The 18424-nt window shown below is 33.6% G+C and overlaps 1 protein-coding gene across 2 annotated transcripts in view; it reads left to right on the forward strand.

Annotated features, from left to right (window-relative positions):
- LAMB4 (laminin subunit beta 4) overlaps positions 1 to 18424 on the forward strand; it is a 1139974-nt gene that overhangs the window by 671714 nt on the left and 449836 nt on the right. For both annotated transcript variants that reach the window (XM_044088495.1, XM_044088496.1), the window contains exon 19: positions 3137 to 3314. In XM_044088495.1, coding sequence (XP_043944430.1) covers positions 3137 to 3314 — 178 coding nt within the window. The remainder of the gene's footprint in view (positions 1 to 3136; positions 3315 to 18424) is intronic.

An 18424-nucleotide genomic window follows, 5' to 3' on the forward strand; every position in this document is an offset into this window, starting at 1 on the left:
ATAAATAACCATCTTTTCTTACCAGCACAACAGAACAACTCCCTGCTAAAGTCCTAATCATCAGACCTGTTTTTACAGCATATTGATCTAACAGTTTTATTGCTGTAGTTGTTAAGGGTCACATATCTAAAGGCCATCAATATCAGTAATTTCTATGGGTACAGTAATAGACTATCTAAACACAGCTCTTTCCTCCACAACACAAACAACTGGAAATCCAACATGCAATGATAGAGTTTCTCCACATAAGGCTGTAAAAGCAAGACAGTATCTATCAGACCTAAAATCTGTACCATCAAGTACTCTTCTGGTGCCTCATGCAAATTTTTTTTTCAGTCAGAATACTATAATGTATCGTCATGAATGTTTGAAACCAGGCACTGGGTTCCCTACAAATAGTAACTCTCCTTTCTCAGCCTGTAAAACAGGAATTTCCTTGTTGGACAAACTCTGTTAACCTAACAAAAAGAAATGGTCGCTGAGTTTTTCTTCAGGAATATAGCAAATTAGAGATTAGTACAACTGCTTGCTACACATCTGAGCAATCAACTGCTAACATTTTCTCTTTTGTTTACTGTGAGGTTATTTATAAAACAGAACTTTCTCATCCCATAGACTCAGCTTTTAATTTATTCCTTTCCCTCATTCACTCTGATCCAGGAAAAACAATTTCTCAGTATCAAACATGATTAAACTACCTTACACTAATAACTTCCTCGCGATGGTGCGGCGGTAGCATTGTTGTCTCAAAGCAAGAGGTTCTCCCATTCGATTCTCGACTGGAGCACCTTCTGTGTGGAGTCTGCATGTCCTCCCCATGGTCAAGTGGAGTTTGAAAGACATGCGTAGAATGGGTGTGCCTTCGTTGAAGGTTGAGCGTTGGGCTGGCACCTCGGCACCTGTAAAATATCTACTGCCAATCATTAGCAGACCGGAGTTCCGCTGTGGCGACCTCTAACCAAGAAAAGCTGAAAGAAGAAGATACTAATAACTTCCTCCTGGCTAAGATAACCATAGTTATCTCTCTACTGATAATGCTGGCTACTCTGTGTCTGTGGACCTCACTTCTACGTAAGTGCTTACTAACCCAGAAACAGGGCAAACTACTACATCTTAACTTCAACACAGTGCCTCTGCCATCTCAAACATAATTTTAATAACTAACACTAGTCCTGTTTTTATCAAGTTACTGCATGTTCTCCCTTTGTTCACTTGGGTTTTCTCTAGGTGCTCTGGTTTACTCTCACTTCTAAAGGCATACAGTAGGTCAGGTGGTGAATCTAAATTGTCTACAGGTGGGTGTACAATGCATGTGGAATACTGAAGAAAGTCTTGGCAATCTATTTTTGATTCCTTCTTCCTTAGTAAATCCCATCAGTGGCGATGTCTGTTCACTGGGATGCTATAGAAGTAAGAAGTCACTCACAACTCTTTAGAAAGTTGGGATGTCTCCCACTAGGAACTAGGAACATAGACTATTTGTTTCTTGGACTGATAAAAATTGAATTAGGCCTACTTAAATCATCTATTTGAAACATATAAGCATATTCTTCTGTCAAACTGCACATCTTTCATGTTTCTGCTATTTCTGCATGAGTACCAACAATCATTCTATTTGTAAAGCCTTCCTAAAGGCTGTTCTCCATCTAAGGGCTGTAAAAAAGGCATACTTCTCACTCTTAGAATTTGAATGTTATGTTGGAAAACTTGACGTCCCTTTGAACCTATAAACACAAGGGAGGTCACCACAGAAATGTTTCTACACAAGGTGTCTTACAAGTTTTCATGCTGATGACTATGCACATATTCTTCAAGCATTAAAAGTGAGAAGTATGGTCCGAGAGTGGAATAAGTTCTAACACAGCTGTGCTACATGGCATGCTGTAACAGACTTCCAAAGGAAACCATGTGCTACCTGAGATTCTTGGCAAATGCTGTGATTTAATGTTGCAGTGACCTTATCCAAAGAAGATGGCATATTTCTGTAAGATACCAACTGTAACAGTAGACCTTTGAGAAGAAGTGTTGTAGTAAGACTTTCTTCCATATATATATATGCTGTCATGATTTTATAATGTTATGAGTGTTTCTCAGTTTTATGGTTTTAGTATAATAAATACCTGTTCAGCACTGGATTTTGCTTACAGAAAGCACAAATCTCTCGGAGGTATCCTAGTTCGAAGAACTAAAGATAGACATTTCCAATGTGGTACTTGTATGGAAGTTTCATGTCACCTGTATCAAGACTTTTGAAAAAGTGAGAGACCTACACTGGTCCTTGCAGGGAACAGAACCACTAATGAAAAAATAAAATGACAACCATATCAAAGAAAAATGGGTTTTTACACACAAAAGTTATGATTTAGTGTTACACGGACCTCTCCTTAAAAATACTGTTATAGTAAGTACCTTACATAACTGTATTTTTCCATCTACATTAGGGCCTACCAATGGCGCAGCCTTCACCATGCCACCATAGATAGCTATTATAATTACAGGTCAGAACATGTGTGAACAATATGAAGATAAGCAGCACTCAGAGGTAACACTAGACCTCCATAGATGGGCAGTTATCTGTAAAATCACTACAGTACTACAATAGGGTAGAAAAGGGAGCAAAAGGAACACTGGTGCACCATTATCATCTGTTGCATGTACTAGGGATGATGAACTACTGCTTAGAAATGACTGGTGTCTTGCCGGATGTGAACATTGATGGATCTGGAGGATAGTCTTTTGTCACAAAATGACCAAAATTATCTCTGGTATAAAATTGTATCAGTTGACTAACTTTGTGTTGGTGCATATGACTGCAGAGCTGGAAGACAAAGTGCAGAGAACTATAATTTGGTGTATATGCATTTGTGAATCCCCTCTGTATAAATTTACATCACAGTATTCTCTACTGTGTTTTTATCCTGTATTTCATCCCTTCTGTGTCATCATTGTTTCTAATGCAGTAGGAGGTCTGATAAATTCACAGTGAATGACAAGAGGTTATAGTTATGCAGCTTTATTTGTAACACCCATCCCGAGCAAAGTAAAAGTAATTTTTAACATGTGTTATTGTTCATATATTAAACAGGGACATTGTGAATATTCCTATTTAAAAGTTTTCTATATTTTACTTTTTTAGATTGGTTTAATTCCAAAGATAGATTCCCTTGAAAATTTCTGTAAAGAATCTGACCATGAGGCACTGCTGAAGTATCAGTGCATTGAGGCTGGATCAGAAGTCGGTGTTTACATTTTGCCGGATACATGCAAGCGATTGATAGCAAGCATGTCAGCTCGAATCCATAATGGGGCAGTGCGTAAGTAAAGAGACTCTGGACATTAGTGTTATATGTTCATAGTAAATTAAGCAAGGGTTATTTAAAACTTGCATTAACTTATTTTTACAATCTCTGCATGAAACTAGAAATGTCTTCTACCTATAACAGAACTGCAGTAGTTAAAACTGTTTTCCTTTTTAATAATTTCTTATGAAGACATTAAGTATAATGCTTCAATGTAGATATTAGTCAAAAAGTGTAGCATATGCTAGCAGTGGTTTGAAAGACACTGGACGATAATTCTGTAAACATATAGCCAGCATGCTGTAATTCATCTCCTGCTATACTTTTGTGCCTTATGAAGCTATGGGATTGCATTAGAGTGCTGTAGATGAGATTAGCTTTATACATTGATGTATATGCCCAGGGTCTCATGTGCATCTTTGTATGGAATAAATCCACTATCACAAAGGCAACACAGTACAGAAAATAAAGGCATCATGTGTCTGTGACTGTTTCATTGGCTGTTTTAAATTTGGTTACCAGTCAAGAATCTGGTAGCATGGTAAGCAGCTTTTCATCTGCAATAAGTGAAAAAAAAACTGATGGCACTAGATTCAGAAGCTGATAAATATTATAAAAAATATAAATGTATTGCTCATAGGGTCTACTTCAAAAGAACAAACCTCACATTACTGAAGATGACATCACTGAGATGACATTGCCAATACCTGACTTTAATGAATGACCAGAATGCCAAAGGATTTCACAGGATAAGTATCCAGGTGGTAAACAAGGAGAAATGTGCTCTTTTCCCCACTGTAGTGTGATCCCAGATATGGTATATTTAGTTAGGGGGTGGGGGGTGCAGCCCCCCCACCTGGATGGGATTGAGGTAGTGCAGTGTGTTTCATTTTTAGATGGTGGCCAGCAGGATACTTAGCTAGTGAAATCCTTAAGCATTGCAGTCATCTGTTAAAATCAGGTTTTGGTGATGTTGTTTTCTGTAATGTGGGTTTTCATTGTTTTGAAGTAGACCATGCTCAGATTAAGTATTGTAATATATTCTACTTGTCAGCACACAACCTTTTTTTAAAACAACTTTTCATTAATTTTAAAACAATGATTGTACAAAATTATTTAAAGATAAATAGAACAAAAGCATAAATATTTACAGATGTCCACAACAAAATCAAATGTAGTAAACTAAATTATTACAATTTTAGAAGTAAATCACTTCATTTTGACCAAAATCTAAACTGGCGAGTAATATTCAAAGTTCTCATTTTGGCAGTTGACAATTATATTTTTACGGACATTTTTTTGCTAAATTAATGAATTCAGTGAAAGAAAGAGTAGTTTTACGTTTCCAATTCACGGTGACTATTTTTCTTGCTATATCTAAAATGGATCAGAGGAGAGGTTTATTGGGGAACCAGAGAAAAATTAAGAAGAAAAAAAATTCTTAAAGATTTTTAGGAGGGAGAATAATTAGTGATTGTAGATAGAAAAGTAGCTTTGGTAGGATTATAATTTTATAAACTAAATTCTTGACTATGGAAACTGCTATGACACATGGGAAGATTGAAAATTTATGCCATATAATTGATATTATTTTGACAAACAATATATTCTTGTTTGATGGAACACCATATCTGCAAATATCAGGTGTTGCCATGGGTATGCCCATGGCAAACACCTATGCCAATCTGGTATTGAATCAATGAGGGAAGAAGTATATCTATAAGCGTGAAGAATATGTTGTTTCTAACCTTCTGTTTTATAAGAGGTTCGTAGATTATTGTTTTTTGCTCTGGAATTGAGATGAGGATAGCCTAAGCAACTTTATGGGACACCTATTCAATAGTACTGATTTTTTGAGTTTTAAGATGGAATGTTCCTCTGAAATGATTACCTACTTAGATATAAAATTAGAGAAGAATAAAAATAGCATTAAAACCAGTGTGTTTAGAAAGTCAGTTCATGCAAATAGATAAATGCACAGAAGTAGTATGCATGCCCCACATGTCTTTAACGGCATAGTGAAGAGTCAGTTCAGTAGGGGGAGTAGATTGACTACAGATGAACATACAAATACAGTACAAATGAATGAGATGGCCTTAGAGTTTATTGAAAGGGGCTACACACATAATATGGTATATCAGATGATGAATGAAGTTTTAAAGGAAAGGAAAGGTAGTACAGCCCCATATTTTAGTCTTGAAGACGAGTCCCTACGGTGTTTGGGGCAACTCCAAGAGGTACCAATAAGTTAAAGTATATAATGATTGTTAATAATAGAACATATGATGTGGAATAAATACTTTTAACTATGCCTGAAATGAAACATATTATTAATGATCGACCTGATTTTGCATATAGAAATGAAAGGAATCTTAAAAGTAGATTATGTTATAAAGAGTTGTCAGTGAATAAACAAAATAACAGTCCTAAACTAGAAACTTATCCTTGTTTGAATTGTAGTTGCTGTAAAGATATCCTGACTAATGCATGTTTTGTCCATCTTACTAGAAAATAAAATATATCTTTGATAGCTATGCTTGTTGTATTATGACACAAATAGTTTATTTAGCTACCTGCATACAATGTTCAACTTTTTATGTAGGAAAGTGCATTAGGAAACTAAAAGAGAATATAATAGAATACAAATCGGAAGCTAAAAGAAATATTGAAACTAATGCCCTAGCTAAACATATATTAGATAAAGGGATAAGACATTTGTTTAAAGTTTGGGTTATCAAAGCATTACAGAAGAATGTAAGGGGTTGGGGTGTGAACAATATGCTAGAGAATCTTGAATTCTCATGTCTTTTGAAATTAAATGCTGATACTTATCCTGGACTAAATAATGCAGTAAGTTTAAAACCAGTGTTACAGGAAAAAAACAGATGATGCTGCATTAATTTGTAGATGCATAATTGTTTAATTACTTAGTTATGATTGATTGGCTGTGTCATAGGGTTTATTATTTAAATGGTTTTATGAAACTGTTGTATATATGCACTGATGAAGGGGAAACCCAAAAGCTTTGCCTTTTGTACTTGGTATTATTAAATAGTGAACATTTCTGTTGCTTGTTTTTTTGTTTTTATATCAAAACTATCCCAGAAATAATACATTTCAAATTTCTCTATTTGATTAAGACATTTTATATAGTCATTTCTTCTAATTAATCCTACTATAGAAAATACTATAAATAGCGTAGTATTTAAGCATTTATATGGAGAAAATAAAGAAAACTGACAACACCTATAACATTAACCTATAAACATAACACCAATACATATCAAGATCATGTATCATAAAACTTTTAAAACTCATTTAATAACATGGGTGAAAAAGTGAAAGTAAAAGTTAGAATATGGAAGTATAATTACAAGTTGCTACAATTTAAAATTATATATTTGTGTATTTTTATGTACTTATATATGCATACTATATTTACATGGATGTGTGATAATTTATGTATGTGTTTGTAAATTATGAGTAGGTGCTTGATATGTATATTAACCATTAAGAGAGTGAATATGTTTTATGTATCTATGCATGGGAGTAAATATGCAAATGAGTGAGTGTTTTAAGTGAATATTTGTATTATGAATGTGTGTATGTTACTATCAATATATCTAGAATTTGGAATATACATCTAACCTGTATAGAAACATTCTTTCATGATTATATTTTAAGTATCATGTACTTACAAATTTGCTTATAGTATTTTTGTTGCAAAATTCTGAATTGTGTGAATCACGCTTTTGTATTCATCATATCAATGGGAGATGAAAAATGCTTGAAATTATTTAAAAGTCAGTTTAGTATAAAATAAAATTACATCTTCACTAACAAATGCAGAACATTTTGAAGAGTTAAATCTGCTCATTACTGTTATTTTCCAATAATTAGTGAAGTAACTCTGAGTAATTAAGGCAACAGATGTTGATTAGATTGAGCTGTTTTAAGCATCTTCTCCGCTAAACTGTTTCATATAGCACAGAAGACAACGGCTTATTTTAAAGTATAAGTACAGTAATGTATATAAATGCTGTTATATGCAAATTAATATATATAGAGAAGTCAAGTAAATATATTTCTCTCAGAGCAAGTTTATAATCACTTTTAATAGTTGCCAGTCAAATGTCTGCCATAAGTTATCCCAAATATGATATGCTAGCTTTCTGCATTCTTGTTTTCATTTGCATTTTAGTAATGAAGTGTTCCCTGTGTTTAACCTTACAGTTTGGTTGCATCGCCCAGCTCTTTTGGGCATTGCATCAGGTGTTAGATTTTGCAGTTGTACTTCAAGGAAAGCATTGGGACAACTGTATACTGAAGTAATACCAAACGGTTATGGGGGTATTTAGTTTTTGTGGGCAGTTGGCTATACCTTGTGTAAATACATTTGTAGAACTCTTACTTTGAATACACAAGGATGATCTGTGAAAATATGTATTTCAATTTGTGTGTTTTTGTATGTGGATGTCCTTATGTATATAGACTTGCAAAGTAGCATATGTAGTTTCATTTGCTTAAGTATGCATGCTTAATCTGTATCTTACCAATTTTCAGATGATTAAAACCTATAACAATATTTTAATACACTGACAGATGTTATGTATGGCATATGTCATTATCTGTTTACTATGCTATCAGCTTCATTTATGCCATGCATTGTAAGTATTCTGTATTCCACCAGCAGTCTTGACACTTAACTACCTCTTTGAATTATATCCCAGGTCTTCCATTATCTGTGGATCACCCATGTTCTATGTGTTTGCTTTATTTTTTTCATGAGATTAAACCTTTAGGTGTGCCACTGTCTGTTGCAAGGAGCAGATCAGTTATTTCACTTATTAGATCTTATTTAATGAAACTATCTATTCTTGTGAAGAATCTGTATTCAGAGGGAGACCAGGTAGAAAATATAAAATAGCACTTAAAAATGCAAACATTACAAAATGTCATAAATATAAGACATAGCAAGCAGAGAGGTTAATGGTTTCTACTTGCATAAATGAAATGTGGATATGAAGCAATATATTAGGTCAGTGACAATAACAGATCAGTTAAGGAAAGTAACATTTTAAATATCAGAACTCGCAATGCCAAGTCTTCAAATGTTTAGACTGAATAATCATAAATCCAGTCTGACAGTGTGTCAATATTTGTGTGTACAATATAACAGGTGGCATGTTACAGAACCAGTGAAACTGTAGAGGAAATTCCATTACTGTAATAGGTACTTCTTTGTTTATTGGAAATATTCTGCATAGCAACTAACTGTCTAATTCATTATTATTAAAGTTAGATTAATTTTGTCAGCTTCTTTCATAACACATTAAAACCAGTAATATTGTTTTAAACAGCAATTCCATCACTACAAATGACATATTCATATGTACTGTGATTGTCTACTGCATGAGCATATAATATTAACACTATACTTATATAAAGGATACAACTTTCACTGAACTATAATTGCGATGACAACAAGATGTCACTAAACAGAAATTAGTACCAGGTGTCATTGTCTGCAGATGTCTTCTTTTTCTTCTTCACACTGCATTCTTCTTTTCTTTTTTTCTTTTCATTATTCTACTTTTTAAAAGATAATGAGCACAAAAACTACAATGATATGTTTTTATTTAATTAGATTAATTTTAAATGTTCTATTTTTGTGTTTCTACTGCTCATTTTAACACTCTAAAAGTTGACTACCTGTAAATGAGGGTTAAAGTTTAAAGTGCAATTCCTGCAGCACATGCAGCTTGAACATGGAATTTAGACTGTTATATGTTAAAAAAAAAAAAAACAGCTGAAGGTATGTGAAAAAACATTCTAAAGCAATTTAACTAACACTCGGCTGGAAAGGGTTCTGAAAAGATCAGTTCATTTAAAAACTGTCTCATGAGTTAAACAGACAGTCATTTTTCTACTTTTAATAAGAACAAGCACTACTTTAAAAAAATGACTTAATACTTATATAAATAAATGTACCAACAGTCAATAGCATTTCTAATTCTTTGAATAAAATCCCAAGTAATGAACAAACACCACACAAGTTAAACCTATTAAAAGAAAGTGAAGTAATGAATATAAATGATTTTCATGCAGCCAAAACCACTTACCACAACACCCACTGCACATAGACAAAGCTTATCACATACAACCACATTCACCAGATAGAATAACCAAAAATAAAAAAACAGATTACATTTAATTATGTATAGAAAGTATATATAAATTAAGTGGATTAGTTAAACATGTTAATATACACCCCCCACATACACACTACTGTTTATCTTAGAAAATAATGTTTGAAAGGATTAAAAAAATAATAAATAGACTTATATGTAATAGTAATATTAAAAAATCCAGTAAAAGAAAACTGCACAACCAAACCAAGAAAACCAAAAAAAGTGCAGTGATTGCGGAGAAAATAAACCACTTTAGTAAGCCAATGCATTTATTTCAGCCACATAACAGAAAAGAACTAAAACGAATGAAAACATGAATGCCTTTTAAAACTCCACACATGCATTTTCATCTATTCATTTGACTTCATCAGATGATTAGTATATCCATCTATTCCATCAGTATTTATATATAACCCTTAATTACTAATCCAGTGAGGTTCACTATCTTATTAAGTTCCTACCTATACTGATTAAAAAACCATTGTATGAGACTAAAGAAAATAGTAAGAAAAATTGTAATATTAATATATATATATATATATATATATATATATATATATATATATATATATACATACACACACACACAATCTCAGATACTGTCAAAACACCCCCACCACATACACACTGCTGTCTATATTTGAAAATAATGTTAGAGAGAATTAAAATATAATAATAAAGGGACTTATAAGTAATAGTAAAAATAACATTTATATACTATTTCAGATACTATCAAAAAGGTATTTTTCTAAAGTATATTTTTTGTTTATTTTACCTTGTGTTTGATGATGAACTGTAAGAGATGACAAAATTGAATACCTGTGAGAAAGCTATTTAGGCAAAATAGAAAATGAGAACAACATTTCTTTTCTCTTTATTTTTTTACTATTTTGTCCTTTGAAGACTAGTCATTTCCTGTTGCTTGTCTCTTTAAGTTGACAAGAATCCAATCCATATTTTCGGATTGATCAAAAGTTTCTTTTTCTGACAAAAGTCCACTGCATTTTCTAGAAAATTAAAAGTTTTCTAACCTTCTGGTAAAAAGATCCTAATTCTGACTGGAAAAATTAGTTGGACTTTAATATTTAGCTTCTTTAAGTCTTTTATGAATGGAATATACACTTTCCTTTTGGTCTTAACAGGTGTAGTATAGTCACTGTCAAACCTGATAGTGTTGTTACTTATTTTTTTCAGAGAATTAGTCCAAGAAGTCTTTAGTACCAGATCCTTGCCTTGGCTGGAGAGAAGTTTTCCAATAATAGATCTGGGGATCGCAGGATTTTCTTTCAAAGAACAAGTTGAAAGAGCTGTATGGCTCTGTCAATATCAAAGAGAGTGAGCTTCTGGCAGATTTAGAATTTAAGGCATCCAGTTAGTAAAAACTAACTTTTCAGGTATTCTGTATATCCTAATATTCTTCTAGATCTATTTTCTAGGTCCTCTAGCTTTTCCTTAAGCAAAGTATTTTGTTTTAACAGGAATTCTGTGTGATCCTCACTCTCTACCATTCTGCTATCCAGGTCATTTAATGTATCTTCTATTGCTGAGATCTGAACGGATTGTTGTTTTATGATCTCTTTTAATATTTCTGTTTTTTTTTTTCTTGGAATCTTCTTTTATATTGTCCATTTTGATGTCAAGTTTATCAGCCTTAACAAAACACTCCTGGATACTGCCCATTATAGACTGTAGTTCCTTTTTAACTGAATTGTCTTGAGAGTTCACTTTTAAGTGGCTCATTCTGTCACAGCAGTCAATAAAACTTCTGACAGGAATCAGATAGTTGTCCAGGTTTGTTTGAAAGACTCAAATGTATAAGAAAATAAGTTTTTTTAAGTTTGTATAATAAAATCCTGTCAGAAAAAAGAAAAGAAAAGAAAGCAGAGCTAAGACTTTGTGGTGTTAGCAGTTTGACATCTTGGCCACGCCTTCCGTAAGCACACAACCTTGATGGGAAAAAAAGACAGTCTAACACTGAGGGATAAAGGTTGGATTTATCCTCTCCTGCAGCTCAGTTGTGCCTTTCTCAGTGCTGAGACCACAGTATTTTACATGAGCTATATTTATAAAACCTAAAGAAAACTGTGCTGAGACTTTCCTGAAAGATGAGAAAATAATGGAGTGCTTCATGTATGTTCTGCCCTGCATTGTTTCACAGTGGGAAGTTATGAACCCCAAGTATTAACAGTACTGCTAACTTTGACCCTTCCAGCTAGCTGTATCAGGTAACTGTGAAACTGTTGCTATTTGTAAAGGTTATATTGCTACACTTCTTTTATTAGTAATCTGCTGGTGTTATCTTTTTCTCCTGTTGACTAGTTATTTTTGTGGATGATGTGGGGCTCAGAAGTGACTGTATTTAACTGTACTAACCATAATCTGGAATACATTTCAGTATAGTAGTTGTTTTATTACAGAGGCAGTGAGATGGTCTTTAATTTTTCTAAACATCTGTAAAGGGTGAGACAGCATTTCTCAAAAAGCATTGTCACTGACTTTGTAATACTATCACAGGCAAGCCAGTTTAAAAAAATATATATATCTTTATTAAATCAGATTTTAAACAATAAGTACACATGCATTAATAGAAAAAAAAACACACTAATTTTTTTTTCATTATTTGCATTAATTATTTATATGTGTTTTCTTTGTAATAATTAGCATTCAATGCAGTGCTACATAAACTTCTCAGTTCCCGCCATCTCTTAAACCTCATTCCTCTTTCTAAATACCATTCTGCATGTGATTTTCCCTCAAATTCCATTTATGTCTATGAAATTTGCTCATTCCCTTTTCTAATCTTACCTCTAATTCTGTCATCTCCTTTACAGTATTAAGTACCTTAATCACAGTTGGTTTACATTTTGAGTTCCAGTTTCTAGTAACTGCTTCTTTTGGCAGCCAGTAGCATCAAATAGAGGTCTTGGCAATTCAGATCACATGCTCCAGCTCAAAAAAATAATTTCTTTAGTTACAATAATTTGCTTCCCCAACATTTCTTGCAAAGTATTTTGTACATAATTTTTAAAATCGTACAGCTTGTTATATTACCAGAATTGTCTCCGGTTACCATTTTTTTCTGTCACACCTCCAGCAGTGGCTATCCTCCTCAGTAAAATTCTCTGAAGTCTGTTTGGTTTCTGTTTGATGAGGCACTGTATAAATCTATCTTTAATTTTTACAGGTGTACTTCTTTAAAACTTCCTTAAGATTTTATTGCTGCAACAGTCAGAACCTGAAAGTTTGTGTTATAACTTGCATATAATGGGCTTTACTCTTGTTGATTTTGCATGAGAACATTTTATTGGTCTACGCGCCTTACAGAGCCTTCATCTCCCTTACAAAACTTACATAAAGTGCAGGACAGGGGAATAAATATAAATTCAACATTAGCAGCTTATAAAATTAGTAAAAAAACATACGTTACAAAATATCTTTATTGTTACCTGGTGTCTTGATACAAAAAAGACGTTTTGGGAAAATGAAACAAATAAATAAAATGATTTATACAGTAAATTAAAGGATACAAACAATTAAAAAGAATAAATAAGGAAGCAACAATTATACACTAAATGTGGGGCTACCACCAACTAGGCAATGATAGCACCTTAATATGTAAGGTCCATACAATGTAATGCACTTTATTCTGTAATAGGGGTCCCCTTCAATATGATAGCATCATATGCACACTCATGATCAATCAGTGCCCACTGACTCTGCATTTTCCATTTAGAAACATGGATCTGTCAACTCTGAAGCTGAAAGCCTTGTGGAAGGTGTAATGGAGTGAGAATGGCAAAGAAGGATGGAGACAAAAATAAATAACCTGACTTTCTTTATTACCAAAGTCTTGGAGATACCGCAGAGCTAAAATCTCTAGCATCACAGAGCTCAGCAGGTAGTAGCAAAAATTGCCTTTATGAAATCATCAGTAACCCTGAATGCCTTCCAGATCCAAGAAGTTCAAGGCCATTTCAAGGAATATCACACCTCCATACAGTGAGTGACCTGAATCATTAGCAGTGAGGAAGCAACCTTAACCTCAAGGGGTTGACAGAGGTCACATGATCCAAAGACGATATACTTTGGCTGTCATAAAAGCCTTTAACTTGCCCCATACAGTAATTACTGAAAGGTCTCAGATGTCACTTAAATCTCTTCTCCTCTCACAACATACTGCCAAAGCAGATAATTTTTAAACTACTGAATTATTCTGAAAATAAAAATGTCGATTCTTGAAATGAGGAATGAGAGATTTGCTCTGTTGAGTCAAATAGTATGACTCTTACAGGACTATTTGAGTGACTTCTCAGCAAGACAGAGAGTTTCTGCCAACATCAGAAAATTTTGTTTCTAAAACTTGATTCCCATAGTACTCTTCTACAGATAAAATGAAGTCTGAAAAGAATTCTTGCACCCCCAGGTGGCTGCCACAGTCCTGCAGCAACACATTTACTTTGAAGACTTGCCAAATGATCTAGTCAGCAGTAATGCCTATCTTGCAAACATGGTCCCTAGTAAGTATGCTCCGCTCTGCATCCCATCAACTGGTCTAGCTGCCAGGAACCCAGATAGCACACATAATCTCGGGGATAAGGTTCTGAGACCAGAAACACATTGCCTAGTAGCAGACAGTTGTTTAGAATTCTCAAATTTGACAAGTATGAGGTGACAGACATGGTCCACAGATACCCGTTTAGTAAAATATTGGGGTCTTCCTGAGGAAACCTACCCATCAGTGTCTGTGCAACAACCTAAATTAATGCATATTTTCTTCATTTCAGAAAAAAGGCCAGAAACAGAACCATGCAGAAATTATTCAGATTACACTTTGTTTAATCTCTAGAAATCTCATGTAGAAATGTGGATTACTTCTTAGTGCCTTCTTGTTGTTGCATGCAGTATATAAACTGGAATCCTACCCTTGCTGCTTACTGGCCCACAAAGATGTTCAACTAGGTTAAGTCCTAATAAGTTACCACAAGGTAAATTTAAACAGTGGGGTGGTTGACTCCTTTTTATTGAATTATCCTGACTCTGTATACTTTGTAATACCAGAGACAGAAAAATTCATTAGTCAAAACCCATTTGAGTCCATGCTTATATTCCCCTTCTAGGAGTTGTTCAAGATAGACATTGCTTCCCTTTATATGATAGCCAAAGCTAAACATATGAGGAAACTGGACAACTCTCTTGAGATCTACAAAGAAATAATGCATTGTCTTTTAAACAACTGTAAGGCAAGCAAAGTTAACAACCAGAAGATAAAAAGAGACCACACAAATGTAAAACTTTACCAGGTACAGTAGCTAAACAGAAGCCTTCTCTATATTTAAAAAGGGCTCCTCTGCCAGCATTGGAAATGGAGGACAAACCAAGGAAATCGTACAATTTTGAATCAAAATGCAGACAAGCTAAAATATTTTTTCATTTTTATCAATGTTGTCAGGTAGAACAATTGACCTGAAGAAAACAAACAAACACAGAATCTGTAAAATTGTATAAATCCTTCTATTTGGATGCCTCATGAGCAATACAGGAACACAGTGAGAGAGCCTTCTGGGTACATTTCACCAGCCATCCCTTCTAAATTCAAAAGAAATTATTTATCCTTATAGCGATGTGAGGTAACGCCAGCTATAAAGAACAGAAAAAATGGACCATCACTATGGTAAACCAAGTCCACAGTAAAATGTATACGAAATCCAAACGAGAACCAGGACTCAGGAAAAGCAATAGTTTAATCAGATAATAAGCAGAAAAGCAAAGCTTTCGGGTACAACAGCCCTTCTTCGGTGTATTAGCAACAGGAAATTTTGTCAAACACTCCATTATATAAAACATTTGAAAAAATCATGTGACACAGCCCATCAATACCTAAAAAATATTCTGACAAATTAGTATATAAAATAAATTTTTGTAGAACAGCTTCATACCTAATTTCATTCTAAAATTATAATTAGTGCAAGCAATTTTGTTGCATCCTTAAAATAGGTTTAATACTGGCTATTGCATTAATTCCTGGCTCATAATCAGCCTGTAAAGGCAAAATCCAATTGTACTCACAAATTTCTAATCTATTATTCAAGTCTCCACCCTTAATATTGTTTTGCAAGATCTGTACAACTCTACATTTAAACTCATGGTCCATGCCTTTATCTATGATGTGCTTAGATAAAGCATTTGTGTGAACTCTTCTCCAAATTTCTGAGCAATGTTCAATGGTCTTTCAACTTGCATGTACATTTTCCTATACAGAATGCTGTACATTTTATACATGTTGCTAAGTACACTATGTTAGTTGTATTACAAGTTCAAAACACCAGAGGTGATCACTTCTATTAGTTAAAGGATTGACAATTTCTATTCTTAACAGACATAGCTTTGTAACATAATCTTTTTTTCAAGTTTGAACAATTTCTGTAAGCAAAAAGTGGGGTTCACATAAATGCTTTATCTAAGCACATCATAGATAAAGGCATGGGAAACTAACCACTTGTCCATCACCACAAAAAACACAAATGGAAGCAAATCAAACCCACCAAGGAGCTTCGCTGAAGCAGAAATTAAAGTGAAATCTAACTCATGAGCCCTCTGACCAATAAAACAACTGCACTTTGAGACCCTCTGGAGTGCTTCTCAGCTCAGATAGACCAGCAAACACCTTCTGCCACAAGATGGATGACTTTAGTGCTCTTAATGTAAAAAAAGCACAGCAAAAAAGGACCCTCAAGTTCAATGCAACGACAAACAATGTATTCCTGTGCTAAATCACCCCTCTACAAGGTGATTACAACACAAAACAGCATAACTTGGACAATTAGATGGCAGACTGTAAATTCACCCATGGGGTGGCACCTATGTCCCTCATGGACTGGAGCAGTTGGTGCTGATCATAGACTCACACTACAAATATAGACCATATGGCTAGGCTTGTAAAGGCTCTAGTGCCATTAGGCTAGTAACTGCCTATGAATATATGGACCTAAGTACCAAACAGAAAGGAGAAAAGAAAATCTGTAGCAAAAATGCATTTTAAATGCTCTGAAAATTGCAAAATGCAAACAGCAATCACTTAGTGAAAAAAAAGTTCAATAATACAGTTTGAAATACTTCTTGAAGTACAATCAAGTAGCCAAGGTTTGCTGAGCTCTGTGGAAATAAATGTTGTAAGACAGGATCAGACATCAAATGTTCCAGCATTTTTAGACTATAGCTACTTCATCTGATAAAGTGTTATAAAAAACGAAAAATATATATGCAAAATACTTATGTGCCTATTAGAAAGGCATGGATTTTTGTTATAATTCTGCAGCAGACAATTTACACCAAGTAACCCATTTCTTGGTTTGGAAGACAGTGACCTGTAGGCACTTTTAACATATTTTTTTTTCATAATCACTGTTAGGGAACATCACAATAATGTTACTAACCTCATTTAGTAAATCAGTCTGAAGGAAGTCCTAATGTCACAGATTTGCAGAACAATTTAGTAATAACTTTATGTGTAATTTAGCAGCGACAGGCAAATCTAAGAAACAAACAGAAGAATAAACAAAATAATGAGAAAATAAACTATAATAAGTTTTTTCAATGCTAGATGTGAAATAAGCTTCCAAAAGCTATCATCTATACATCTAAAATAATAAAGAAGATAATATACAAAAAAAAAACAGTGTTAGTAGATGGAGTTGTAAATGAGATACCTGTGGTTGTACCTTTAGTCTGCTGACACATTCTTTCCCTATAAAAAAATTCTTCAAACAAAAATAAGTCACTCCAACTGTAGATTTCCCCATAGAAGTATTCCTCCTAATAAATTTCAAAAATACTTCTGTTTAGTGGTGATGCTGAATATTTGCATACAGACTGTTAAGAGATGAACTTTTAGAGCATTTGAAAGAAAATCAGTTGAGTCATGAATATAAGAATTTATGCTTAAAATAAATTCAGAAAGATAAAGTAACCACCAATAAACATTTGACAACAATTTGAAAAAGTTTCCACAGTCTGAAATAACTGGTCTTCCTGATGAGAATGAAATGTTTGTTTACGGATTTTTAGGCAGGAAACACATGGCTTAAATCTTTCTGCTAAATTCTTCTTCTTCAGAATAACAATCCATATGCCCTTATCTGGCAATATAGCTAGATGACGTTACACCTGGTTATGCACCATTCTGTTCACCTCTGCATATTTAGAATTATTATTAAGATGGTTATAACACATTTCCATGTACTGTTTAATATTTATTCCCCAAACTATTTACCCATGTCTGCCTGTTTGATAATCAAAGCAGAATTCTATAATTGCTGTAAAGTTGTCCCCTGTATTTTACCTATATTGTAACAAACACTTTCTTAGATAGGTAAATATGTAATTAATATGATAAAGGTGTTCAATTTCAAAATTAAGCATTTGTGAGAAAACCTTGAATTACTTCTCTTTGAAAATGATTGTAGGGCAAGATGAATATGCAATTAGTAACAGTACTATCATTATCAAAGTCAACACTATTTTCAAACAAAGAATAACTTAAAATTGTAATATTAGTATTACAGCTATTTTGGGAAAACATTATAAAACAAAACAATTGCACTCTTGGAGGCTCTGCAAACAAGGGCAAGACTTTAAAGAAGCCAATTAAATGCAGTTATTATGCTGCTACTGATATTTCCTTGAAAACCGAAGGAAAACTGACTCTGAATCTTCCCCTGCTAATAAACATTCTGATTTAACCAATAAAGTGACTCTGCCCATATAAAACAGGTAGTGATAATTTGTTGAACTACAATAGAAACAGTCCTGTGAGTGCACTGGTACCCACTAGATTCATTACTACTTAAGGTTGCAATAGTTTTCAGAATGATAGTGTTATTACAGAAACACTGGTATTTAGTTTTGGATGATATATTTTTTATAATATGGTTTCTA

The sequence above is a fragment of the Protopterus annectens genome, chromosome 11.part0, assembly GCF_019279795.1.
Source record: "Protopterus annectens isolate FY-2018-M chromosome 11.part0, PAN1.0, whole genome shotgun sequence".
NCBI classification, from domain to species: Eukaryota; Metazoa; Chordata; order Ceratodontiformes; family Protopteridae; genus Protopterus; species Protopterus annectens.